At 46.4% G+C, this 27,637-nt stretch overlaps 3 protein-coding genes across 4 annotated transcripts; 1 reads left to right on the top strand and 2 right to left on the bottom strand.

Annotated features, from left to right (window-relative positions):
- Positions 1–1,239: 1,239 nt before the first annotated feature.
- LOC311367548 (protein FAM222A-like) lies at positions 1,240–9,062 on the top strand (the record flags this gene model as incomplete). The annotated part of the gene is made up of 2 exons (XM_084486377.1): positions 1,240–1,366; positions 7,498–9,062. 2 exons carry the CDS (start codon positions 1,240–1,242, stop codon positions 9,060–9,062), a joined length of 1,692 nt encoding a protein of 563 aa, XP_084342503.1.
- Positions 9,063–12,098: 3,036 nt separating this feature from the next.
- Positions 12,099–15,588, bottom strand: LOC311367423 (glycolipid transfer protein-like). Its single transcript, XM_084486264.1, has 5 exons — positions 15,359–15,588; positions 14,863–14,921; positions 14,630–14,763; positions 14,299–14,449; positions 12,099–13,504 (listed from the first exon to the last, which is right to left on the bottom strand). Exons 1-5 carry the CDS (start codon positions 15,459–15,461, stop codon positions 13,322–13,324), a joined length of 630 nt encoding a protein of 209 aa, XP_084342390.1. The 5' UTR covers positions 15,462–15,588; the 3' UTR covers positions 12,099–13,321.
- A 99-nt stretch (positions 15,589–15,687) lies between these two features.
- Positions 15,688–27,184, bottom strand: git2b (G protein-coupled receptor kinase interacting ArfGAP 2b). Of its 2 annotated transcripts, XM_084486854.1 has the most exons (20): positions 26,993–27,184; positions 26,332–26,465; positions 26,032–26,144; positions 25,803–25,908; positions 25,327–25,413; positions 25,023–25,153; positions 24,409–24,503; positions 24,274–24,319; positions 23,934–23,985; positions 23,756–23,828; positions 23,558–23,655; positions 22,947–23,058; positions 22,483–22,634; positions 22,236–22,388; positions 21,719–21,928; positions 21,450–21,539; positions 20,301–20,386; positions 19,766–19,924; positions 18,422–18,485; positions 15,688–17,062 (listed from the first exon to the last, which is right to left on the bottom strand). In XM_084486854.1, the coding sequence occupies exons 1-20, from the start codon at positions 27,042–27,044 to the stop codon at positions 16,853–16,855; spliced, it is 2,223 nt and encodes a 740-aa protein (XP_084342980.1). In that variant the 5' UTR covers positions 27,045–27,184; the 3' UTR covers positions 15,688–16,852. The 2 variants fall into 2 exon arrangements, with proteins under 2 accessions (XP_084342980.1, XP_084342981.1); XM_084486855.1 differs by lacking the exon at positions 21,450–21,539.
- Positions 27,185–27,637: the final 453 nt, after the last annotated feature.

Raw genomic sequence — 27,637 nt, 5'->3', positions numbered from 1 at the left:
TCATTACGAGCCCCGCTTCTTTTTTCAAGAGGAGATAGCAGTTTGAAATGGCGCGAATGGAAATGGAAAAATGTGTGCGCTTGGCTAGTTGTTTATCTCCAGGGATGTCCGTTTCTGGTTCAGCATAGTGCCTATCTGATGGCCTCGGGGAGGGGGGGGGGGGGGGGGGGGCTGGGGAGGTGCATCTTTAGATGGGCTCTTCTAGCCTTTAGATTTGCTGACTGCATGGGGAAAAAGAAGTGCAAAAAAAAATCGAAGGGAATATTTTCCGACGCGTTTATCTATGCGCGCGGGTGTGTGTAGATAATACCTCGTTTTCAGTGCAGGAAAAATGGCTGCAATCAGCGACGCCGGGGGGGGAAAGAGGCAGTTACTCTAACACTCAGCCACTCATTACGGCTGACAATACTTATCTCTGCAAATAGCACACGCCCGTTCTAAAGGAAAATTTCTGCCTTCTGCGTCCGTCCCCCCCTTCTCCCGTGCAAATCAATATCGGCTTCAATTCATACAGCAATTATATTTAAAAAGAAGAGGGGATAAAAAAAACAAAAAAACACTGTTCTACACGCCAGTTACAGATTAGAGGCGGCTCGCCGCAGGGGGGCTAAGAGTTGCCTTTGTAAATGATCTGGCGCTAGCGACTGACAGATCAAGGTTGACGACGGGGAAAGAGACATCATAACGAGCACGTGGAGAGAGAGAGAGGAGGGGGGGGCGGAGTGGGTTGGGGGGGCTGTGTAGTCACCACCGCTAAGCACTGGTTTACATCTGTAGTATTTTGGCGGTGGTTGATGTGTGTTTCTGCTCGGGTCGTGTGGGGGGCGTGGGTGTAGGTGGGTGGCTGTGTTCACAGTGCCCATGCGTGAGTGCGGTTTGAAGAAGGCTATTGAAGTGCAAGTGGGAGCGGATGTCGTCTTTTGATGTGCGAATGTCGAGAGAGCCCTGTGGAGCAACGCTTTCCGCCAGCTTGCAGTTTATTCTTTTTTTTGTTTTATCCATGTTTGGATGTAGAATTCATACCACCATAAAATCATCTCTCTGTTGACATTCGCATAAAACAAGATAGGCCTACAAATAAAAAAAAAAGCTGAATAAAAAGAAAAAAAATACCTAGTATAAATAAACACACATAAATACGCTGAATCGCCCTTTCCTTCCCGGAAGCATATTCCCTCATCATGTGTCATGTATCTCCGTCTCCATCCCCCAGCAGGTTCTCCGACGCAGCGAGTCACCATGTTGGCCTGCATCCCCCGCCACCAGAACTTCTCCTCCCAGCACCTGGTATGCACCACCAGAGTCCTGGAGGTGGTGCCCCCGCTGGCCCTCGCCATGCCGCCGTCACAGCCCTACACCCACAAAGGTGAGTCCCACCACCACTAGTCTTCTGCTATCCCTGCCTCCTTCCTGACCTACACCAGGCGGCTTAGAGCGGGGCCACCTGTGTTTATGACATCTTCACAACGGATAAAAGAACAAATAAAGAATAGATGGGTCTCTTGTAATGGGAAGTATGTTTAGACGTCACAAGGATTTCCTTCTGGATGTCTATTGACTGTTGATATAAAGTCAAAGTCAATTGTTTTGTATTGTCAGACCGACTGTGCAACAAGTTACATAGAGGACCGAAATTGCGTTTCCCCATAGGCTCTTAAAATATTTATCACACAACATATAACATAATAACATAATAGTGCAAAAAGACAACAACAAATAAACACAACATACAGACAGACAGTGCATACATTATGCAGAATATAATAATCTCAGTGTGTTGATATGACTCAATGCAAAGATACAACCGTTGTAATATTTTCAAAACACGTTTTTAAAGTGATTACAAAATAATCTAACTGCATTCATCTTGTGTGTTTCATGCGAGACTAAAGCCTCGAACAAGAACAATATTGATTTGAAAAATAAACATGTAGTTCTTCCCCGTGTTAATTATCTGGCAATATTCCTGCTGCAAACAGGAGTGACAAATCCTCATCTAGTGCTTCTAAAACATTCATGAGATTGCACAATTATGCGATGCGAGATGAAATAATACAAAAACAAGGAGCTCTAAAATGTAGTGACCATGGCATGTTGGTCTCCGATCAGAGCTCATTATAACTGGTCATCATCAGAAGGTAAATTAATTCTGCCTGATTTGCCTGTGAGCCCATTGTGTTAATAGATATAGTCCTGAAACGTGAAAGTTTTTAATTGCAGTTTTCAGAAAAAAAACGTGGTTACGCAAAGACCTTTTCAACTCAACGTATCGCATGACCCACATTGCCCGTGTCTCCTCAGCTCTAACGCAGTACCTCCTCGGGTCAAAACGCCCCTTTTTGTCTCTCTGTTATTAACTATTAATTGCGAATCAGTGGAGCACCTGTCTACTAAACGGCAAAACAGAAGGGCCTGGATCGCCCCAGGCAAGAACTCATCACAGCCTTCCTCCTACTGTTTACCTGCAGGACAAACCCCCCCCCCCCCCTCCTCCCCCTGCTCCCCCTCCTCACCCACCCTTGTTTAGCTAGGAGCTAACACTCACTGAATACCCCCAACCCCACACACCCCTCCCTGTGTTAGCCCGGAGCGCTAGCCTGACATTTAGAACACAACCAGATGAAACAAACTTCTCGTCCAATCAGAGCCGTGCGCCTATGGCCATGCAGGCAGCTTCATCTAATAAAGTATTTTGGGCTCCTGTTTTAATGCAACTCAAACTTTCCAGGGCAAACCGCCTTGATTTGTGGACGTTGTGTGGCTATTTTAAAACTATCTTCGTTTTTAGGCCCCTCAGCGCGTGACCGCGTCGCAGAACATTTGAATTCTCGTCAACGTCTACGGTCGCCGCAGCAAGCGCAAACGATTTATTGAGCTAATGCCTTTGCCCCTCCGCGAGTCCCCTTCGACGGGGGATAAAAGGGCCTGGAAACGTTGTTTTTCCCACGCTGCTGGCCTGTGGTTGTATAGAGGAGCCCTTTTTTCAGCAGAGCACTTTCCGACCCCGTAACCACCACCCCCCCCCGACCCACCCCCACCCCCCCCTCCTCCCCACAAGCCCGCAAGCCGGGGCCAAACGTCTCAGAAACAAATGTGGAGTGACACTGGTGTTCAGAGTCTTCCCCAGCAAACACCGCTAAGTGCTCAACCCCGCGGTGGCTCACTGAATGGGCCCTCGACAAGACTTTACCGGAATGGAGAGGAGGAGGAGGAGGAGGAGGAGGAGAAGGAGGAGGAGGAGGTGGAGGAGATTGAGGAGAGGACGACAAACTGGAGTGAATGACTTGTTGTTTTTGTGTTTGTGCGTGTTTGCGGAAGGAGATTGAGTAAAAAAAAAAGGAAGTGCTGACTGTGAGAGTGGGTTTAAGATGGGGGGGGGGGGGGGTGTGTGTGTGTGTGTGTGTGTGTGTGTGTGTGTGTGTGTGAGAGAGTAAGAGCATGTGCGTGCGTGTGAGGGATTGTTTTGTTTTATTTACAGGCTTGCTCCTATAGTACATTCATTTTGATATTTTACAGTCACATTATGGCATATTACTAGATATACTACAATGCATACTACTACTATGTATTCTACTAAGTACTAGTCATAGAATAGTGCCACAACTTTTTCAGAGCAGGATATTAACCTAACATTGATGTATTGACACATTTTGAAAAAGTAGATTTTTGACGTATCTCAGGGAGATACGTCAACGTTTGGTCTGTTGCCCTCTCAGGTCTTGACCAGCACAATAGTCATTTAGAGAAAGAGCTGTTCCGCCAGCTGAATAGAGGTGCGGTCAATTAATTACATGCATGTAATGAGTGGGCCTATTAAGCCAAACTGTGTGTGTGTGTGTGTGTGTGTGTGTGTGTGTGTGTGTGTGTGTGTGTGTGTGTGTGTGTGTAGAGGGTGTTGTCATGGCAACGAAGAATAAGCTCTTTAATGTGCGGTTAATTTGCACTGTGTGTGTGTGTGTGTGTGTGTGAAGGTCAGCTGAAGCACTTGAAAATTGGTGTGTTAAAAAACAATTGTGTAAAGTTTCATGTTCAAGGTGAAATACATTTAGAAGATATCGATTTAATTGCGGTACCGTGTGTATGCTGATACATGCAGGACATGTAATGATTTGTTTTATACATTCCATTGTAATGAAGCACATTATTACATAATAATGTTGGAGTTACCTAAATATACAATAATATCAAGCTACAATATTGATGATTAAAACCTTGTCCTTGACATTGATTTGGCAGTTTTCTGTCAATTGTAGAAGGACGTTAAGTTTTTTTTCTAATCTTGTCTATTTGACAGTTTTTCCTCCCTGGGTGTTTATGTGTTGAACTAGAAGGCCAGGATAGAGATAGGGAGAGGAAAAAGGACAGAGAGGGAGAGAGAGAGAGAGGGTAAGAACAAGTGCGCGAGGCCGGCTCCCTGCTCTCCAGCCGAGCCTTGGGGCCCTGGTTCTCCAACCGTAAATCAGTGATTAACTCAAACGTCTCACGAACAACGAGGTCTCGGGCTCTTGGTTCAAGACTGAAATGCTTTTGAGCGTGAACGAAACCGAGATTAACCAGTTTTAAAGTGTTTTTTTGAGAGCAGGATTGTTCTATGTGTGTGAGCCAAACAGGGTTTAGCCTGTTCAAAGCGTGACAAGGTTAACACCCGAGATGGGGTTTTTGTTCTTATTCCTGCTGTGCGTTTCCATCCCAGATTTACTTTACTTTTATTCAAGCGCAGACCCACAACCACGCATAAATCAACAGATATGACTTGATCCGCCTACACTCCAGAATATGATTAATCAGGCCACCTTCACGTTTGCGGTTAATTAGCCACAGCATTTAATTGAGAATGTACGATAACCCGCCATTCTCCATTTTCCATCTCTCTCTCACTGTCTGTCTATCTCTATCCATCTCTCCTCTCTTTCTGTCTCTCTCCCTCTCAATCTGTCTCTCCAGTCTCTGTCTGTCTGTCTGTCTGTCTCTCTCTCTCTCTCCTCTCTGTCTCTCTTTCTCTATCTGTCTCTCTCTCTATCCGTCTTTCTCTTTCTGTCTCTCTCTCTATCTGTCTCTCCTCTCTGTCTCTTTCTCTCTCTCTCTCTCTATCCGTCTCTCCTCTCTCTCTCTGTCTCTCTGTCGCCTCTCCTCAGAGGAAAGGGATTAGGGTGTTTTGTGTGAAAGCACACCTGTTTCTCATCCCTGCATGGTGCCGCTCAGCAGGGTGTCTTGTCTGCAGCCTCTTTCACATCAGCCGCTACTTAGCTGCATCTATTTAAAGGCAAGGGAAAAAAGGAGAGGTCAATTCAAGCTCCAGTGTTATTATTAACGTGATAATTGGGAAGACACACAAACATCCACTTCTCCTCTTCATATAAGCCCATGTAGTTTAGTAACAGCTGGTTGAGACTTTAACTCTAAATTGACCCTATTCTCTATTTTATTCTGTTTTAGTGCTTCTGTTTTAATCTTCTATTCTGTGATGAATGAATGTTTTAAGACCAACCACCCATTTTTTCTGCCTATGTCTTTAAGCCATCTTTAGATGTTTGGCCCTTCACCACTGAGTTATATTCAATCGATAACATTTGATCATGTAATACAAATTCTCTCATTTGAAGATGTATCCAAACTACTGTGCTTGTTTTTGTCAAATAAGGTGACCAGGCTTCACTTTTCCTCTTGGTATATATTCTCCTCTCTTTCGTATCAGTATAGGTACTATATATAGTACTATACATAGTAGTATAAAGTACCAGTATGGGGGCTGCAGGTCACGGAAATGCAGTCTAAAATCAGTTTTCTTATGGAAAAATGTTTTTTCCATAAAACATCTCTAACAAATCGCTACTCAAAGTCTTCTCTTACTTACTTCCTCCATCTCCTTCACTGGCTCTATCTGGTGTTGTACAATAGTGTGTGTGTGTGTGTGTGTGTGTGTGTCGGGGGGGGGGGGTTACCTCACAGGGTCAGGGAGACATGTGATAGACGTTCACGTGGGCTTTTTCTTTCGGAACCGTGTTGTGATGCTTAACAAAGCTCATCCAGCCCCGCTCGTAATTCAACCAGAGGTCGGTGCTTTCCCCACCCCCCCTCCTTCACCACCACCCCCGCTACTCCTCTGACTCTCTGCGGGGGAGGAGGAGCAGGGAGGGGGGGGGAGGAAGATCTCTGGATAAATTGGAAGCACTCTCACCTCGCCGCCACTTTCCGTTCCGTTTTAAACACCCAATTTATTCCCTTCATGAGATGGATGCTTTAGATTGAATCATTTTCACAGTTGGCGGCTCGACGTCGAGGGAGCTTACAATGAAATGAAACTCCCAAATCAATTTCAAATAAGGGGACAACATGTGAGGGGTCTCTTTCCTGCGCGGCTGTAATAGGGTTTTCCCTATTGTCGACGTGGAATGAAATGCTTTGTTGTCGGCTGCTTTTCCTTCCCGTCCTATCCCTAAACCCACCGATTACGGCCCCGTTTCCCTGGTTGGGTCTGGAGTTGCACGTACCACACTGTAATCTAGGTTATTTTCAGTAATTTTGTGTGGGAAAGATTCCCTAGCAGACTGGTGTTTCTCTAAACAGTAATGGTGAGCCCCACCAGGTGTGATGTATAGGGTTTAAAATGGAGAACCTCTACCACCTCTCCTTTGTCACCGAGAGCTAAGCAGCCATGAAATTGCATGAATAATGGTGCTTCAATCCAATCCGGCTTTGTCTCTCCAACCTTTCCCTAACACCGTTCAATCGCAGTATTCTGGGTGATTGCTTCCCTCGCTCAACTTCTTTTTTTCCCCCCTTCCCAACTTGGGCTTTAGCTCTTTTACATTAGTGTCAAATTAGGTTCATAAAGTGATTAAGTCATATTGGGTTTAAAAGGGTTGAAACTGGGGTGAATTGAATGGGACTGCAGTAGAACAGACGAACAGGCGAATTGCAGTGTTTAATCCGGTGATGTGCCACATTAGGATCTCCTAGGATTCTTTTTTTAGACGTTAATATGTAACGCTGTGTCCTTGCCATTGCTAGCACTTTCTTTTGACATTTTGCACCGCATGTTGTCACATCTACCTGCGGAAGGTTTCATAACCAAGCGGTTTCTATTTTATCAGCCGTTGTAAAATTAGCTCCTCTTTTTTTCTCTCCCTCTCTCTCTCTCTCTCTCTCTCTCTCTCTCTCTCTCTCTCTCTCTCGTTTCTATTGCCTCTGTTCCTCTCCGTGATTTCCCTGGATAATCTGATTGTGCACCGAAATAAGTCTGAATTAATTCAATCAAGTACTGATCAAACCGAGCCTGCGGTGTCTTTCTCCTCCAAAATGAGTTAAAAGAGGGGCAGTTGTCATCCCTTGTTCCCTTTAACGCATTTGGAAAAGAACCGATGAGAACACAAAGTAGACCATAACCAAAAGTTGGCTTCTGTTGGGCCACATTATCCAACAGCTGATATTTTTGTATGTTTGTATGTCTTTGTACAATGACTTATTCCATCCCCCTCTTTGACGCTTTCCCTTCAGGGGTCTCCGTCTCCACAGCGACCCGTTACCCCACCCCGGCCCAGCTGGACGCCTTCGCCCAGAGGACGGCCAGCAGCCCACTGTCCATCACCATCTTCCCCAACAACGTGCGGGTACCCCAGCACAAGCAGCTCAACCGCACCGTCAACGGCCTGGACACCACGGGCCAGCGCTTCAGCCCCTACTCCCATCCTCCCTCGCTGGGGTCCCGCGGCCTCCTGGCCGTTGTCAAGGGCTCCGCCATCTTGGTCAAGGCCGTGGTGAAAAACTCAGATGGCAGGAGGACTAAACACGCCCCTCCTCCTCAGACGCCGCCGGCGCTGTTCAGCGCCCCCCCGGACGGCGCCGGTGTCTGCTACGCCCCCGACGGACAGCCGCACAAGGCCTACTGCCACGGCGGCGCCGGGACGCCCCGGGTCTTAGCGCCCGACGGCCCGTCCTCCGGCGCCGCGGCGGTGACCGCCAGAGGCCAGGCCCCGCCCCCTCCTCACGACCGGTCCCGGCTGAGCGAGGTGCGCGGCGCCCTGATGAGGCGAGTGAACGCCGCCGCCACCGCCGCCGCCGGCCAGGCACCCCCGCCGTGGGGGGGCGGGGCCCGGGTCAGCCCGTCCCACCAGGCGGTGGCGGCGGTGGCCCGCTCGGACTCCGGCTTCGTGCTGGGGGTGCCCCCGTCACAGAGCGGCCTGGCCTTCTCCGGGGCCGTGCTGCCCACCCAGAGTGCGGACATGGCCAAGGTCGGGTACCTGGAGGGCAGGGACTACGGCGTTTGGCAGCACAAACACCCGCAGCACCACCACCAACATCGACCCCAACAACAACAACAACAACAACATCATCAATTACAGCAGCAGTACCCGCAGGGGTCCTTGAGGATGTTCAGCAGCACTCCGGGCGGCAGGGGCGCGGAGAGCATGGTGGGCCAATCTCCGCAGTCCTCCCTCCCGCTGGGCTGCTCCGCCCGTCCGTCCTGCGGGCCACACCCCCTCAGCGCGGGCGCGGGCGGGGCGGCGCAGGAGCAGATCAGCTCCTGCGCCGCCGACTTCTCCCTGGGGCCGCGGTACCACGCCCCGTCCTGGGACGGCCTGGCTGCGGCCGCACCCCTCACCGACTGTTACGCTCAGGAGCTGGCCCTGCCCAGGGACACGGGTCACCCCCACCCACACGCCCACCCTCACAACTGCCTCGATCCCCACCACCACCACCACCACCACCACCGCCGCCCGAACCCACTCCAGTGTCATCCATCAACGCCCGCCCAGCAGGCGTACAGCGCGGAGCAGGGGGTCTGCGGCGGTGGCGGCGGCATGGGGCCCCACGGTGGGGGCCCAGGCTTGGGCCCGGGCCTCTGCCACGCCTCGGTGCTCAGCAGTAGCCTCCAGTCCCTGGAGTGCCTGATCAGCGAGATCCACCCACCCTGTATCAAGGAGCGCATGCTGGGCCGTGGCTACGAGGCCTTGGGGCTGGCCAGACTACTGGAGCAACACCACCACCCCCACCTTCACCCGCAACTTCACCCCCACCACCTCCTCCCCAACCCCAACATCCAGCTCCCTGTCTACAGGTGAAGAGAAAATGAAGCCAACCTGGAAAGACACACACACACATACAGACACACACACACACACACACACACACACACACACACACACACACACACACACACACAGACACACACACACACCTGTGGGTGTGTGGAGAAGTCCCTTATGTCGACAGCAGTGCATCGGTTCAAACAAGCAGATGATATATGAGACATGCCTTGTTTTAGTCAGTGCATGCATTTGTAGAAAGGTTAACAAGTTAAGCCAGAATGGACCGCATTAATATGTTCTACACTCATATTTTTCCTTCAATTCATCACACAATACCAATGCCGTGCATCATGTTATAATTAGTCATTATCGTGGGATCTGCAGGCCATTTTTGACCATCTGTTTCGTACCGGACAAACAAAGTGTGATGGGTCAGAGTCAGCGTCTATTACGTCACTACGTTCAACGTTCTCCAACTTGCATAAGTGTAAGCGGTAACATGGCTCTTCTAAAAGAATGATATGGATACATTGAAATAGTTCACGTACGTGAAGATATCGTGTATTTTCTACATCCCATATTTTGCTGCTGTTTATTGGGGACACATATTTAATTGTTTTGCTGCTTTATTGTTGTGTAACCATTTATTTACTTTAATGATTGTTGATTCCTGTGCTGCCGAGCGTTTGCTGTTCCCCCGATCGCATAGGCTAGTTTTAATGTGTGTGTGTGTGTGTGTGTGTGTGTGTGTGTGTGTGTGTGTGTGTGTGTGTTACACTTGCTGCTCTCTTGGTTGAAGTCGCATTTAAATTATTTTGTGGAAAATAATATGTGTGAATAACCCTGGTGTGTGTACTCTGAGTAACGTTATTTCTGTAGCCAAATGGACTTGATAAAATGAAGTGTGTGTGTGGGGGGGGGGTCTAGGCTAAATCAAGACCAGCACACCACCATTTCAATAATGTCATATTCAAATCAAGACTGTGGTACATAGGATATGCTGGATGTGCCATTTGTTGCGTTTCAGGGCCACATTTAAGACCCAAGGCCTGGCCGTTCAGTATGTCAAAGAGTATTTTATGTTTCTTTCTTTTTTTGTTATTATTATTATTAGTAGTAGTGGTAGTAAATTAATGTGACTGGAAAGTGGAAAGCACTGTTATAAACAACACAACCGGGTCTGCTAGAGATTTACACTGGAGAAAACACAGACCATCTCAATCATTCATAGAGAACCTCTAGGTAGGGCTATATACTGTTGGTGATGGTGTGAGTCGTATGACTGCGTGTGTGTGCGTCGCTGTCCGTCTGTACTGGCTACATTAGTACTATTTATTTTCAACAGCCAGTTACATGACAAACTTTCTTCATGATTATAAAGTGCAATTATAATATATCAACATGTGAACCCTCTACATAGGAGTATGTTGTTGAAATGAACTACGTTTGCAATGTAAGACCCTAATCTCTTACCCATTTTGCCTATTCTTGAATAAGATTGTCAAATAAATCAATTTTTATAAACATGGCAAATTATTGTTGTCGTTTTTTTGGTATATTGTGAAAAGCTGATTCGGATCGATAGTCAATATTAAATAACTTTACAGTGGCCTCCATTACTATACATCACATTTTTATTGAAGGAAATTAAACATGTGTTTTTTTGGCAAAAGCGTGTGTCACACGGTGAAACCGTGAGATTTGGCAGCTCTGAAATAACGTTCCATTATTTGTAAATAGAAACGTCCTCTCGTATAGCAATTATGTGTCAGGGACTGTGAAAGTCTACCTACAATTCTTGTCGAGTTATTTCAATGCTGTTATGAATAGGCTAATTTGTGACAAGAACACCCAAATAATACTTCTGGGGGAGACTGCACAGCGCCTCGGCAGGAAACCAGAAAGTCCGAGGGGCGGGGTTACGCAGCGTTTCCGGTTTGTAACAGAAACCCTCTCCTAGCGGCGGAGATCAACTAATTCGTGAGCGCAAGATGGAGGTTTCAGAGCATGTTTTTAATAGATGTATTTCTAGAGTGGTCAATCTACTACACAGGTTTGATTTTAAACATTTACAGACGCTTTGTCTCCGGACAGGACGTTTTAGCTTGTTTTTACCTCACACCTGCTATGGGAAGCTTTAGTTTAGATATGGCCGAGTTAGCGTTCGCTGTTGGCCAAGGAAGGACGCCGACAATGGGAAGACGAGACTATCGTTTTCGTCATCAATCCTCTCCTGGATCCGATATAAATAGTCAGTCATATCACCTGTGTTGTGGTTCAGGTTGTTTCCAAAATTCCCACTTCCAGTAGAGACCCATTCCGTGTTACGCGCGTCTACAGAGCCCCTCCCCCATCGTGATTGGTCGAAATACATTCCAAGCAAAATTAATTGAAACGCCCCTTTCACCCAGATTTGAGGTTCTCCGCCATCAGATTGTAGATGTTAATCTAAATTCAGAATTTTATTATAAATTCAGATTCGTGAGACTATAATTGAGTTTATGTCTTTAGGGCAACTCTTTCCCCCAGGGTTTGCCTGCTTCCTTTTCATGTTTTATCCCAGATCTGCACACTGGGCCCCCCCCAGGCACCTGAACGAATAAAACCCTAAAGATAATACCATCCCGGCTGTTCTGGCGCACACTTTTAGCGGTGGAGATTAGCGGCTGGGCTGACTAGTTTCCTCTGGGAGAAGGCGAACTGGAGCCCCCCTGGCCCACAGCGGCCCAGTTTCTCTGCATAAACACATGCACAGGGAGATAAGAGGGTGGGATTGGTTGCACAGGGAGATGGGCTAAACCAGATAGCTATTGGGTAAAGAGGTGCGGCAGATTAGCGAAAGGATCGTATTTCCGTCGCTCGAGTTAAATACTCAAAACATAGCATGGTTGCCATCTGCTGTTTTTCCCATCTTCTCCAACATTTGTTGTTTGGGCAAGCAGTCACTGTGATAAACTAGTACGTTAAGATACAGCCATTTTTCATTAATCTCTAACTGCCATTTACAAGCCAATGAACACATTTAATGCATTAGTAAATCCACTAGCTGGGTATTTAATTGTTCACGACTTAACAGTTCACAGAAGTCTTTTTGTGATGCAAGTATTTTACACGTAAACATGTTGACATAGTTGATTTGGATTGGATATTTAAATATAGCTTGGAAAATATATTTATTAAAAACCACTCAAGAATCACAAACACTTCACAAAAAGACATGAGAGCATGATCCCTGCCGACTTTCTAGGAACCGCAGAGATATTTACTTACATACCAAAGTAAGCAAGTGTCTCCGCCTAGTGGACAGAATGGGCCTACACCCTGAAGATCCCGTTAGTTTGTATTTGATGAGTAATATAAAACATAAACGTAGTGTATGCCTACTGAGACATTTTTAAATACCATCATTTGATCATCTTACTTATCGTCATTTAGTTTACACACTCAAAACCATCTTCTAAAAACAATTTAAATTCAATTTCTTATCCTTGTGTGCCTTCTTCCCGGTGTGTGGATCACACGTCAGTGAAACATAATGTCAGAAAGGGATGCAGGAAACCCTGACTAATCGAAAACACGCCTTCTTGCCTGAGACACATCACAAACCGTTCAGAAATATGCATGCCCAAGCAGCAGTGGAAATTCTAGTCACTTGTGCTTCGTCTGCAAAAAGGCAGATGGCAGATAAAGATCCTACTGATGTGGACTGACAGGTTCTATGTGACATTAAATGAAACAGAAATAGAAAATGATGTCTCCACTAAATAGCAGACATTTTTGCATAAATAGTGAATTGTATTGCTGTAATGACTCAAACTGTAGATTAAAATATGAAGTGGATATCGTCATCTATAGCGAGGCTAGGGTTTCTGCTTCAAAGCCAAATATATTAAATATGTTTGTCTTATGTTAATTACTGAAAGGTAAGATCTCATTGTAGGCCTACAGTGTTCTTGTCACCAATTTTAATCTGCACAGATTGAGATCTAGCAACAGAAAGGTCGGAGCTGTGTTGTTTCCGTTGTGAAAGTTTCTGTAATTTCTGACTCAAAAGGTCAAAGGCACACGATTCTTTTAAGAACCATATATTCATTATTAGAGCAAAGACTTCAAACAATAAATACTCCTTCATTGATTGTTAAATAAAAAAAACCGAACGTTCTGACACCTTTTAGAGGTGTTATTGAACGCTTTACAGCACGCTGCAAAACCAGGGCGGATTCAGTAACCAATCAGAGTGGTCACAGATAGGACCAGAAGGCCGAGTCTTGCGGCAGTGTCTCGTTATGGCATCACACACTGTAGTCCAGCTCGGCGTTCAGCGCCGTGTACATGTCGTAAATGGCGTCCACCGTGGCGGTGTAGTTGACCAGGAACTGTCGCAGGTTCGCCAGACACTCGTCCTCCTGGATCACCTCGCCCTTCGACACGGCCTTGAGGAAATCCGACTTGTAGGGCGCAGCAATCAACGCCGTCTGCAGCGAAACAACACCCCCGCAGAAGGTTGAGCCATTGAGCCGTGTAGTATGTGGAATGGATTTGGACGGAGAAATACAAGCTTCTTCAACTATTGCGTGAAAGGTGACATATTATATCACCAGGCGTGAGTGTGATTAGCCGTTACAAGCCGTTTTGTAAATCAGCCTCTTCTGACGTCACAAATGGGCGTGTCCTACTAGATGTGTGCTGGCTTGTAATGGCTAATCACACTCACACCTGGTGGTATGATATGTCACCTTTAAAGGATAACCTCAATGCATGTAATCAGTAATGAGCGAGAGCACCGAATGTCACCCTTGGGGGCAATAGCGGCCATAAGGTCAATGTGCCTCCTCTAAAGGGGCTTGTTTTTGCCCCTGACCGGCTCAGATTGTTATCATCAGTGTCTGACAACATTATGCATAGAGTACAGCACAGAAATGCAACTATTTTCATTACTTGTATCTCGATCAAGTCTGTTTGCTATTGTGTCTTTGCTAAGTGATGGTTTCAGTGAAAAAATATACACAGCGCAGGTTTTTCAACTCCAAACCATCTGACCCGGACACAAACATTTACAAGATAGATTAGATTTCTATTTAATCAATATTAGACAATATATCCAGGTAGGGATTAAGCGTCTTGCTCAAGCTCAACTCCTACTGTAACCCTGTGGACATTGGGGATCAAACCCATTACCTTTCAGCTGGCAGTGGAACACCCGCCTCCACCAGTACAACACTAGCCTCCCCCCCACCACCCCAGGAGTCGAAAATGCTGTTTAGTTCACCTTGAAGATCTGCTGAACGATCCAGCCATGGTACCTCTTCAGCGTCTCTTCGTACGCCCTGGTGATGTTGACGCGGATGAGATTGGGGTTGTTCTCGTCTTTCTCCCCGTCTGCCAAACTCTGCAACAGGATCTGGATGAAACGGAGACCCCTGTGTGAGAAATACGAGAAGAGGAAGAAAGAAACTGAATAGAATGTGTCGTGTGCCCGTTTTCACACTCACACAATAGTATGTGCCACTGCTTCTTAGGGTGGGGTGCATTGTGTGTGTGTGTGTGTGTGTGTGTGTGTGTGTACACAGAAGTTCGACTTTTGACAAAAACCAACGCACCTCTTTAGCCACATGAGTGCTAAAGTTGCTCCAACTTTGGGCCATTCTGATCCATATTCTTCTTTCTCTGCTTCTAGAATCTGCTGGAGCGTGGCATATTTCACCGGGTCCTTCTCATAAACTCCCCTGATTTTCTGGATATAGAAACACAGCAGTGTTTTTTGTATGTCGATCCAGCCTCTGATTGGTGGATTGCTTTATTACATAGGGAAAGCTAGATAGATCAAACGTACCGTTATGTTTCCACTAATGTCCGATTTGATAGGTGAAAATACTTTAGATCCCAAACAATCTGAAAGGGAACATGAACATTTAATTACAACAACAGACGTTGTGTGTGTGACAGACAAGTGTATTAGTGATTATTGCAACGTAATAGGCAAAAGGTTCTCCGTCAGATGAGCTTACTAGACATTGGCGTTAGCTAACGGGAGGGGATTCAGCTGAATGTATACTGTGGGGACAATAGACGGGCTTAAGTTACAATGAGGGTAATGTGGGCTCAGGGGTCTGGACCTTACTACTAAGCAACACAAAACACATTGTCAATTGCGACATTCCATTATTTCTGGAGCGCTCGCCTTCGAGCTTAATACAAGGGCAATCCAACCGTGCGATGGTAAACTAGAAACACGATCGATCCATCCATGTTTGTGTGTATATAAATGCTATGTCTGCAGCGCCGGGGGACGCACGACATTCCCCAGGTAGCGGTTCAGGTGTACTCACCGAAGAAAGGGGGGAGATGGGACACCGACTCCAGGAATAACTTCGTATCGAGCGTTTTGTCAGCAGGTAACTCGTTGAATTGGTTATCCAGTAATAAAGCCATTATCAACGCGGGCGAACCTCGTAATAACCGGACAGCGAACAGCTTTCAGTCGAAGGAACCCGGAACTTACTAGTCCCCGAAAGTGAGTGAGGCAGGGCGGCGGGCCCCGCCCCTATCCGTTTCACTATCAGCATATTCAACAGGTAGGCTGAACAAAGGTTATCTCACCCAGGCCCAAATACCTATCTAATGATAAGTAAACTGACTGGAAACAAACACTTTTTTTTAGTTAGTGGGGCTTTATTGTCTAAAAGGCCATTATATTTAACACAATGGAAAAGTATAAAAGAAAAATACAAGATTGTATATGGCTCATGATATCAAATACAAACACATTTCATGGCCCAAGGTACTTAAAACAAGGACCCCGATTTGCACAATAAACGGAAATCTAGAACTCGGACATAACTGACAATAGCAGCACAACAATACACAGGTGTTAACTCCACAGCAACTTCATTAGTAATAGGACAGTAACCCCAACCCTTAACTAACTAGTGGAGATACATGATGATAGCTGGACTATATAACAAGCATATAACAAAAAAATTGTTGTAAGAAAATAAATGTTTTTTTTGTTAGAGGTATGGCGGACAATTTATAAATATAACATTTGCATAATTTTGATAAAGAATTACATTGATACATATATTTTATTTTTACATTGGAAACATTGGGAATTCTTGAAGAAAAAAATACCTATTGCGACCATAAAGCTTATGTTTGAGTTTAAGGCTACGGACATTGAACCTGCATTACAACAACAAAGAATGTTGGGAAGTAAGTTTGCACACATACATCTCCTACAATATCAGTGTGCTGTAACAAACAATTCCATGACAAAGCTTCACAAAGTTTGCATCTTGTATTAAAACTGGCAAAGCAACACAGGCGAATTAAACAGATGTACACTAAGGCAGCACAAAGACCAGGTTGAAAGAAAGACAGCCTATCCTTTTCTAGAGAGAAATAGATAAAGTGGATGGAATAGGCAGAGTAAATAAATGACCTCTGGAACAGTTGGGTGAGGCTAAATGCATTGTTGTGAAAACATCTTCATCCAACATCTTCATCCAACATCTTCATCCAACATCTTCATTGAGATATTGTACGCAAAGAATGTGTCTATAGGAAAAATCTGGAGTCACTTCAAGTGTAACACACAACAAGGTCAATAAATAAAGCTTCACCCAATACATCTGTAGGATAGTCTACATGTGTGGTTACATTGACCAAAACAGCATAAAACCAACAAGCCAATAATAAACAAAAACAATAGCATAATACTGATTAAGATGGATCGAAACAACTTCCACGACACAAACACGACGCAGAAGCATTTCAAGAAATGGGGAAAAAATTAAAATAAAACTCTGGAGTCGCACAAGGTCTTAGTTGCTGTTCTCTTTGGTCGTCACGGTGACGAGTTGCTTGGCCGCCTTGGCGATGTCGTAGGCGCACTGGATGACCTGCTGCGTGACCAGCTGCAGGTCGGCCGGGGCGGGGCTGTGGAGCGTGGCCTTCTGGCACTGTCCGTGGAGCCGGCCGGCGCTGGTGGTCAGCAGGCAGAGCGCCCCGCGCACCGTCTCCGACCGCGGCTTCTACCCAGGGGGAGGCGCACGGAAAGCACATAACGCAGGGATGAAACACACCGGTAGTGGAATCAGATACATGGCATTAAAAGGTAGGGTGGGAGTGGATTATTCAAGGAGGGTTTACTGTCCTATTTGTGAAGTGCATCTTACATCTCGACTGCAATCACAATATCAAATGCCTAGACAAAAAAAAGGGGAAGAAAAATGTGTCGGTTGCAGGCCTGACAATAAGCCTGTTGCCGAATGAAATGATGAAATGAAATGATTAGATGGCCTACTTGTCTGTCAACGTACCACGTCTGTCTACATACCACCTCTGCACTCAGTGCCTGTGACTGGAATCGTTCACATGGCTTGATAGAGCTATTGCTAGAAGGGAGGGGGTGGTATGTTTGACAGGATACTGGCAAAATCTAGCTTCCTCTGGCTGGTTTCTCCAAATTGCCTTCCCTAGCTCTAAGGAGCAGGTAGGGGGAACAGGGCTCATCCTCCTCAGGGATAACTACAGATTGCATCGGGGATCGAACCGGTTACCTTTGTTATTACACTACACTACACTCTGTGTATACTAACACAGGCTAAAACCTTGTCATCAATGACCCGATCAATGCATCATGTTTACTCTAGATTGGGCCAGGGATCATTTACTTTTTTGCAACACGTCACTTTCGAGTCCGTCTGGCTTGTTCTCGATTCTCTCGATTGTGTCGTACTCCTACGTTACCAAGAATGACTTTCGCCACCCCCGCCTTCTCTTTCATGAGAGAGCGGATGTGTAGAATTCTGGATGAATGAGGCGGATAGCATCGCTAGAATCACTGTGTCCTGTGGCTGAATTCCTAATTTTCTTCAGTGAGAATACTGCCACGAGTTGATATGTAGTGATTTCTTTAGAGAGAACAATTGTTCTGTCATTATTGTTCCCGGGCGTATGACAATTGCATCAGAAAAAAAAATGGTTGATGATGTGACAGCGAGCCGAAGACGGACCTCGATATTAATGGTGGCTGCTGTGGCGATGTCACATACAGAAATTGAGCATTGAAAGTGAAAAACGACACCATAGCACCAGGCCTGATGCTCTGTAAAACATGCACATTTGAACTGTGCTGAAGTGTTATCCTTGTGATATCCCTGCCACAACCCCCTGTGGTTACCAACATAATCCTGTAATATCGTTTCTGAAGGTTGGGGGGTGTTCTCAAAAGCTCCACGACTCCCGAACACACTGGAGGGAGAGGGAAGGGGGAGCTTCTGACTGTTTACCCAACAAACAGGAACCTGCTGAGGTACGCTGGGGGTGGAGGGAGGGCCGCCCGGGTGAGGGGGGGGGGGGGGGGGGGAGGGGGGGGGGAGTCAGCTTACCTTGGGAAACAGAGTGGCCATCTCCCTCACGGCACCGTGGATCTTCTCCGAGCACGGCAGGAAACTGAGGACACACAGCCACCCATCATCATCATCATCTCAAAACAATCCAAAAAAAAAAAGGGATTCAAATACAGTTTTTAGCGGAGCTACATGACCCCCCCCCCCCCCCACTGCTTTGGGTGTGACCAAAGCAGTCACACCCAAAGCCGTTTGTTCTGTCTGATCAAACAGAGCTCCACTTATTCATGTGTAAATATCAAAACACCCAAAATAGGAAGTGTTGAACGCGACTAAAAAAAAGCCATTAGGATACAATTTCTCAGTTTAAATGAGCTGAAGTGGCAGATTTATAACATATGAAACTGACAAGAAGTGTCGAGTAGGCTCGTTCTCCATACATGCCTACTTGGCGTCGTACAGAAAGGGGAACGCAATGAGATCATGTGATCACTGCAGTTTCCTAGCTCAACTCAGACAGAGGAGTCCCAGTGTGCGAGAGAGGCAGGGTGCCTGTATGTATACGGGACCCAGTAGGGAGGGGGGGTGGTCGAGGAGGGAGACAAATCGAGAGAGGGAGGTGGAGTTTAACAGCCCTCGTCTCAGTACAGTACAGAGGAACACAGAACAACATCTCTCTATAGAATCCCTTGTTGAGACGAATGACGCTGTCCATGAACCGTCACCCAAGGCCATCACAGAGGGGTGTGTGTGTGTGTGTGTGTGTGTGTGTGTGTGTGTGTGTGTGTGTGTGTGTGTGTGTGTGTGTGTGTGTGTGTGTGTGTGTGTGTGTGTGTGTGGCAATGAACAAAGCAAAATAACAAGGGAGGACATAATACCAAACAATAAAAAGAACAAATAAAGGACAAATTACACTAGGGTTGGGTGGTTTCTGGAATAAACAGTATGGTGTGGGAGTTGGTGTTTCACCAATGACATTGGGATGAGGGTGTAACCATATTAACCATTACAGGAATTAGCACATTCGTCTCCACTACACAGCCAAGTATGCAGTGTATGGATCATTGTCACGTGGGAGAAAGATGATAGCCAATTGGGAGCCAATGCACGCTGCAACATCTACATCTACATCTGTCTATTTCTATTGTTCTTTAAGATGTTCAGATAAAACCGGTGAGGTTCTCGGTTTTCGCTGACTTATTATCAAACCGGTTTGGAGAATGTTACACCGACCCAACCCTAAACTAACCTAAATAAATACAGATCAGATCTATAACACACACACACACACACACACACACACACACACACACACACACACACACACACACACACACACACACACACACACACACACACACACACACACACACACACACACACCTTTCGTATTTGTTCTCCTGGGCGGCCCTCAGCAGCTCCTGGATGTTCTTGGTGATCTGCTCCGTCTTACAGATGACGTCCTCTGTGCCGGGCAGCGTGGAGTCCGCCTCGGCGCTCTCCTCGGGCAGCTCCTCAAACGACTCGCAGCTCGCGGACGGACTGGACCGCCGCACCAACAACAACACACACAGGCAATCAGTACATAGAATGATGTGGAACTATTGGCAGATATGTTCACATGGTCTGTGTGTCAGCCATGCAAGTTGATAAAGCAAAGGTCAAATGTATGACTAAAAAGAGGACAAGGATTTAGAGTGGAAAAGTAAAAGAAAACACATCTAAATTAAAAGTTCATGGGATTACACAAATGTCTTTGATAATGGACAAGTAGCAATGTATGCATGGGACAAGTAGCCCAGGATTTCTGTTTTTAGGTCATGGAAAATGGGATTATTAGGGCTGTCAAGGAATCAGTTATTTTTAGTCATGAAGGGCGCGTGGGCGTGGTCAGAGTTTGGGAGGGGAATGTGCTCACCGTATCTCCTCCAGCTCGGAGTGGTGGTCGGGAGTGTTGTCGTAGTCATTCTCCATCACCCTGCCGTGGCCCTCCAAACTGCAGCCCTGTAACCAAGACACAGTAGCACGGGCTTCCTATTAAAATACATGTATGACACATACACGTTACAGGGATTCAGTGCTGAAGTCAAGTGGAGCACAGTGAAGTTGATCGCACTCATGCATTTTTTCTATTCACTTTTGGGGTCTGAATATATTTCACTTTAAATATGCGTATATGGTATGTGTAAGCAAGATGGCGTTCATTCAGAGAATTGTGTTATGCACGTTCTCTGAGTCAATACATTCATATATAGGCCTATACAAAGAGGACTTATTCCGGGCTTGTCCACATACCTCTGTACTACGTGGCTGTGCAGAGAAAAAATACATTCTTTCAAAAAGCTGGGAAGAAAATGTCAGAGACTCAAGTGGAAGCAGATACTTGATCGCCCTCTGGTGGCTGCAGTGTTCAAACCAAAGCACGTGTCAATATGCTGCTCGTTGGTCATGCACAGCGGACGTGTCATCAAAGTGAGTACAAACAGGCCGTCCACACTTCAACAACATCGTATCCATTCAAAGTGCATAGAGGGGGAGAAAATAGGAAATTTGAAACCAGCGCAATACAAACAGCAGTGTGTGCAATTAGTAGCTCTGAGGGACAACCCAAAGTCATATTGTTTACTGCGGTCCACACTGAGGGACCCATTTCTCCCCTTAGATGAACAAAGTCGTCGCCGTCAACTGACAATCTGTGAAACAGCTTGGTGAAACTTGAACCGGGCTACAACCCAGTTTAGACAAGGCTTACTCTGGCCATTTCTCAGAGAGTCACACGATCGCGGGACCACAGACACCTCTTTCTCTTTCTCTTCCTCTTCCTCCCCCTCCCCCTCCCCCTCCCTCTCCCTCCCTCTCCCTCCACACTGGGCCGGGTGACAGCGGGCGCGCCACGTGCATGCAGGCAGGCTGGCGTGTGGGACGCCGAGGAGCGGTGATGCAGCAGCAGCAGCAGGTAAAGGAGAGACAGCACAAAGAGGGAGGAGCCTCTGGGTCTTCCTCTGGGGCCCAGGAAGAGGAAGAAGAGGAGGAGGAAGAGGATGGATGGATGGATTCAGTACTTAACCCTTCGAGATCTCTCGTCCAACGACCAGGACAGGGAGGAGGGGAAGGTTGGGAGGGAGGAGGCGGCCGTCCCCAAAGGACCCCTCCCAATCTAGAAAGGGGCGTGGTTAGGTTTCAGGTTCATGTTTAGAATAACACCCTTCAGAGGAGAACGTCTGGACCGACACACAACGTGGCGTTCGCTTGAACCGCGGGGTCCGAAACGCTGCCGGCGGCGTCGGGAGGGTTTCGTGGTCGTCATGGCGATCACGTCGCGGGGTGTATACTCACGTTGGGGGGGAGGGGCTGCAGCACGAGCCCGCCGTGCCGGAGGGCCTCGCCTCTGTGGGAGGGGTAGGGCCGGGAACCCGAGCCCGTCTCGTACATGGACATGGGACGGCCCCCGCGGGCCGGCGGCCGGCCGGGGGGCTCCTGGGGGTGCTGCGCTCCGCCGGGGCTCTGCCATCGCAGCGAGGAGTTCTCCGTCTGCAGGGAGCTCAGCTGAGCACAGAGTGGAAGAGCATTGACATGGAACCTGAACCCCTGATGCGAGTTTCAAAGTAAAAACCCGACATCGGATGCCTGCCGGTTTAAAGGCCGATGATGGTGATTGACAAATACGTTAATGCTGTAATGCTATCTTTGTCAATCACATCCTGCTGCTTTGGACATCCTGTTGCTTTTACCATCTGGGCCGATTCACAGAAATCACTGATGTATGCAGGCCTATATATTGCAGTGCACATTTGGATATGTAAATCCTCCATGTACTGAAGTGTCGTCCAGATGTTTCCCCGTCTCCACCCACCTTGCCCTGCATCATGCGGAGCTCCTCACTCAGGTGACAGTTGAGCTTGAGGAGCTGCTGTATCTTTGCCTCCGAGGCATTCAGGGCGCTCTTCACCTCCATGAATTCCTGCACCGTGATTGGTCCGTCGGAGAGGTCCGATGACTCAGAGCTCTGCGCCGCAGGGACGTTCAAAATGAATCGCGTTAAAAGCGGGTTCTTTCCAGAGTGAACTATTCAGAATGCATAAATCAACCAACGTACGAACCTTGGTCCTACGGTCGTTGCCGTTGTCCCTGGACGCGACCTCCCTGTCGGGGTCTTCGTCCGACGCCACGCTGTCGTAATCCGGCTGGTCGTTGTCTTGGCTGTCGCTCCCATGGCAACCGTCGATTCCTTTCAGGATCAGCTCCACGTCCTCTGATGACCGACAAACCAAACAGGAGGATGAGCACAGCGTCGAGGACACCACTGCGCTTACCCTTAGTAGTCAAGCGGTCTACGATCGGGTTCGGAAGTGGCAAGGTCTTGTTGTGTGCATTTAAACAGGAAGTATTCTTTTCAGAATAAAAACATTGATTTCTTAAAAGCATGTTGATCGATAAACTGGAAATTTCCACTGAATCAAATAGGAAGCATCAGCAAGGTAAAGCAAGGATGGCGTTTAAGTAGCACAAATCATATGTTAACGTATTATGAACCCATTTATAAAGATTGTTAAACACTTTTTACCTTTCATACTTTCACAGGAGTTGCCCCACTGCCTGCGCTTGGCGTCCGTCAGAATGTCAATGACCAGAGTGGCAAATTCATGGGCATTGAACCTGGCCAGCTTCTGACGACCCTGCAGAAGGAAGACTGGGCGTAAGTCAGCGCCCCGTCAGCGTTTCCCTCCCCAACCTGTGGTCCATGGACCACCCATTTGGGGGATTTATTGCACAATATATCAATGTTTGACTTAAAAGTGTAGCAATGTGGCTGTTTGTCTGTTTACATGTTGGTTAGTCACTAGTGGAGCTAGTAATAGTCTTATGGTAATGATGACATGCGAAATATAGATAAATAGAAAAAATATCTAAAATAAATAAATAAAGTCACAATATATAAAGTTATATAAAGTTACTATATTTAATTGTTTGTTAAATATAGTATTATTGCTTCAAATTCTTCCAAATGAAACATGAGATCCAGTGAATAGTGGCGCCTTGTGCATTAGATTAGTTGTGTCACTGATGGTCCCAGTTGTGTAACCGATGTGATGTTACACATCACACCGGCCTGGAGCCCCCTGCTCTGAGGTTTATAGCAACCCCACCCTGGACCGGAGTGGTGACGGTGCTTGCCTGGTTCCGGGTGGAGGAGTACTCTGGGTTGACGGGGAGGAAGGGCACCACGGTGGCGTCGGACACCAGGGTGCTGTGGTTCTGTGTGACCAGCCACACTGAGAGGAGGAACCGCCAGACGTGAAGAGGAAGGTTAGATATAATATACAGTGAAGATTTAAATGTCTTCAATAGGGGAAGGTGGACAAAAGGACTCACCGGCGTCCGTTTCCCTCCTGTCCACCTCGTCGTACACATCCATGGCCAGCTCTTCAAACTGATGGTTGCTGAGCTGGAAGAGAGCGAGGCAAGGTGGAGTCCAGAGGTGATTACCATGGTAACAAGAGACATGGGTCAGGTTGAACAACATGCATGATGACGTTAAAAACATGCTTACAGACTGGAGTTTCTTCTTTGCAGCCTTGGCAAATTCGGATAAATCTAAACTGCTGTAAGAAAAAGATTATCATTTGAGTGTTTCTCTTAAAACACACATGTTGGTTTCAGTGCGTACCATCGGAAATGTAGTAAGTAGCACAAACAAGACATACTTACTTAAATCTTATTCATCAAGATATTGCACAAATAGGAACAAATCAAAATGTACATGTATTAAATCAAAATGTAGATAAATGCATTGCTACAGAGGATATATAAACCACCTTCTTTGAAATCCTACACAAAGAGAAAGAAAACTAATACTAGAAGTTCCTGACTGAGGAGATTCTTCTTTTTACCTGTCTGCGAGTTGTGGGATAATGAAGTGTTGCCCGTTTCTATGATCTAGAAAAACAAATTCAACCCAGATTACATTAGGAACATATAAACCCATCGGCCCTTCAGTTGTAAGTCTGGCTCGGAGCTCCGCTTACCTGGCCTCCTCCCACACAGATAAAATGTCAGCCTGTCAGTGAGTTCATACTGGATCTCCACCAGCCGGTCCGCTAGTTCCTGATGACCTGCTTGCCTGGGAATACATACAGAGTATATGAAGACAGGCTGTGGCACATACATAAAAAACATGTGTTTATGTAATTTTAATTTCTGTCATCGCAATTTTATTTTGGAAAGAGTATAGTTCCCACTTAAGAGCAGTTGGGACAACTAACAATTATTGTCATTGACGAATATATTCAGATGAATCATCTAGTCTATAAAATGTCACAAATAATAGCAAATGTCCATCACAAGGTCATCAGAGTCCGAAGTGATGTTTGCTTGCTCTATCTGACAAGAAGTCGAGGAACACTAAAGTAGTCATTTTATTAATATACATTTGAATGTCAGAGGCATTAGCCAGTAAATGTTTTACTTGACAAAAATACCTTGACTTAAAACTAAATAATTGCTTATCAAAATTTCGATTCAGTTGATCGACTAACCGATAAATCGCCCTACCACCAAGCGTTCCTTAACAGTTGATGGCAGCGTTGCTACAATCCATACCCATTACACACCACTACCACTCTGTTACAAACGGTGTCACCTTGCATAATCAATGGGAGTCTTCCCGCTGGTGTCCAGGGCCCCGGGGTCTGCTCCGTACACGGCCAGTAGCTCCACTTGAAATACCTGTCCCGCTTTGGCTGCTATGTGCAGCGGTGTGTTCCCCTTCTCCTAGAAGACGACCACAGCAAACTTGAGTACTTGTGCCGACATCTTAGCATCATGCTAACAGACGCTAGCGAGCAGACGGTACGGTAACACTGGTCCACTTCATGGGAAATGGGGGTTAGTGTTAGCGTAGCCGACTGCATGGGTTCTCCTGACAGCCCACTGAGAGAACTCACCGGATGGAAGAAGTTAGCTTGCGCTCCCAGCGACAGCAGTCTGAGGCAGGTCTCTAGATTCCCAGTCCGGACACTTGAATGCAGTTGCTGAATAATCATGCGAGAAAAACACAAAACATTTCATTCATGTGCACAAAACACAAATGACCTACTGCTTACCATGCACATGTCAGAATCGTGACATTTATGTGGGTGATTTAAAAAAACAGGGGGAGGGGTGTGTCACAAGGCCCTTTCACATTGCATTGAGGACAAGCACAATGCTGTATTGCGGTCCACCAACAACAGCCGGTTCACTGTATGGTTCTGGAGCCATGTTGTTCCCGAGTAATGAAACAGTGTTATCTTCTCTACCCTGTCATTACCCCCCTACATGTTATTATCGACCGTTTGACTCAGAGCAGCTGACGGCCCTCCAGACTGGTTCAGCACCAAGGCTTTTCAGAAGATTCTCTTCCCCTGCATCGAAGTCTCACCTTACTGAGGTCTTTGGTGGCGACGTTATCGTCTTCACGGCAGGGCATCCGATGAACGAACGCCAACATCTGATATTTAGCCTTGATGAACTCAGTCTTGTTAGGGCTGGAAATAACAGAGACCGGTGTGAATTAATAGATACGGCCGAGACTGAACAGGAAGCATTATTGTATTTAGGAGATATATTTATACAACAGATCACACGACACGACAGACAGACAAACTCACTGCACTCGGTCCTGAGGGTTGGCCTTGCGTTTCCCACTGCCTGCAGAAGACGGATCCAGAAGGCTATGCTCCCAAATAGAATTAGCGCCATTGCCATACAGGGTCTGAACCATCTACAACAAGAAAGCAAAAGAGTTAGCAGTACTACAAGTCATAAACTAATAATAAAAACCACAACTTGATACACGCTGCAGTATGCCTCTTAGCGTGGTCATTGTGTAATTGCCTGGATGATATATGTGTTACATGATGAGTCGTGAAATTGCAGGTTAGTATCATAACTTATGCACCGTACATCACCTGTAACTGAGAAGGGGGCCAAGGCGTGTGAGTGAGATGCCGGACTTGGGAGCTGTGTCGCCCCAGACCTCGGTGGATGCTGCAGCACTCGTCGCATATCAACACCCCCCTGTTCACGGAGGCCCACCGTGGCTCTGTAACACATCATTCAACACTGTGGTCGGACGTCTTGTTTACGATATGCAGATTCGTAAACAAAGAAATAACCATTGGAAATTGTTTGTTTGTTGTTGTTGTTGTTGTTGTTGTTGTTTACATCTCATTTGGTGCATCTGGTACGTTCAACAGATGTAAATGACACAGACATTTACTATCGAGTCGACTCTAAATGCACTTTATAAACGATATTCGGCCATTATGTTACATTCGTCTACTCTGAAAACATGAACGACGTGCCAATTAATAATCGAACGGAATGGAGGCGTTCAAGTCCTAATGCAACTTCAACAGGGAGGATTTTCCCCTGTCGGCGAAGCTGTTTAGCGTGGTTTAACACATAGATACATCGGCCTTGCAACATTTCTATAGATTTAAAAGCATAGCGATGTGGGTGTTTGGCTGGTCTACGTGGTTGGTTAGACACTAGTTGAGCTAGGTATAGCTTTAAGGTTACGATAACAGACATGCTAGAAGGCTAACGCTAGTTCTTTTGACATCCTACCTAGCGCACTGCAATCAGCGCAGACCTCTCTGCTTCGCACTCGCTTGGACATCCCTTTAAATGTGGTCAAATCCTCAGCACTTTCCGGTTCAATCCGATATTTTACAGATACTATATTTTTTACAACTAGACAATGACGGGGCAGGTCATTCTCCGACGCTAAGATTCACAGTTTGTCTCCTCCCCTCCGCTGTGCAACAAAGCAGGGTCCCATTCGAATGCTCACTGAGGCTTCCTTCCTCTCCTTCCTTCCCTCCCTCCCTCTCGCCCTCCCCCCTTCCTTCCTCGTTACTTGTTCACGTCTTCCTCTCATTCTTTTAATAGTGCAGTAACTTGACAATTTAAAAAGCAGCCCACCAGTTGCATGTATAAAAATAGAATGATGATAGTATTGTTCATCATTGTTATTATTAGGCAGGCTTAATTCAGATATTGTTAGTAATTGCATTAGTATAACTATTAATAAGCATACCAGTAAGCCTAGTGGGCCTACTAGGCATATGCTACTAAGCCTAGTAGGCCTACTAGTGGTATTTCTCTGTGAATATGGGAAGTTGCCTTCCTAACCAGTCATCATCAGTCACACCATTATTTCTCACAGGCGATTTGTTGTAAATATTACCCCCTTACCAATTGATTTATACT

The sequence above is a fragment of the Micromesistius poutassou genome, assembly GCF_964030765.1.
Source record: "Micromesistius poutassou genome assembly, chromosome: 22".
NCBI classification, from domain to species: Eukaryota; Metazoa; Chordata; class Actinopteri; order Gadiformes; family Gadidae; genus Micromesistius; species Micromesistius poutassou.
This window is presented reverse-complemented; position numbering and strand designations above follow the sequence as displayed.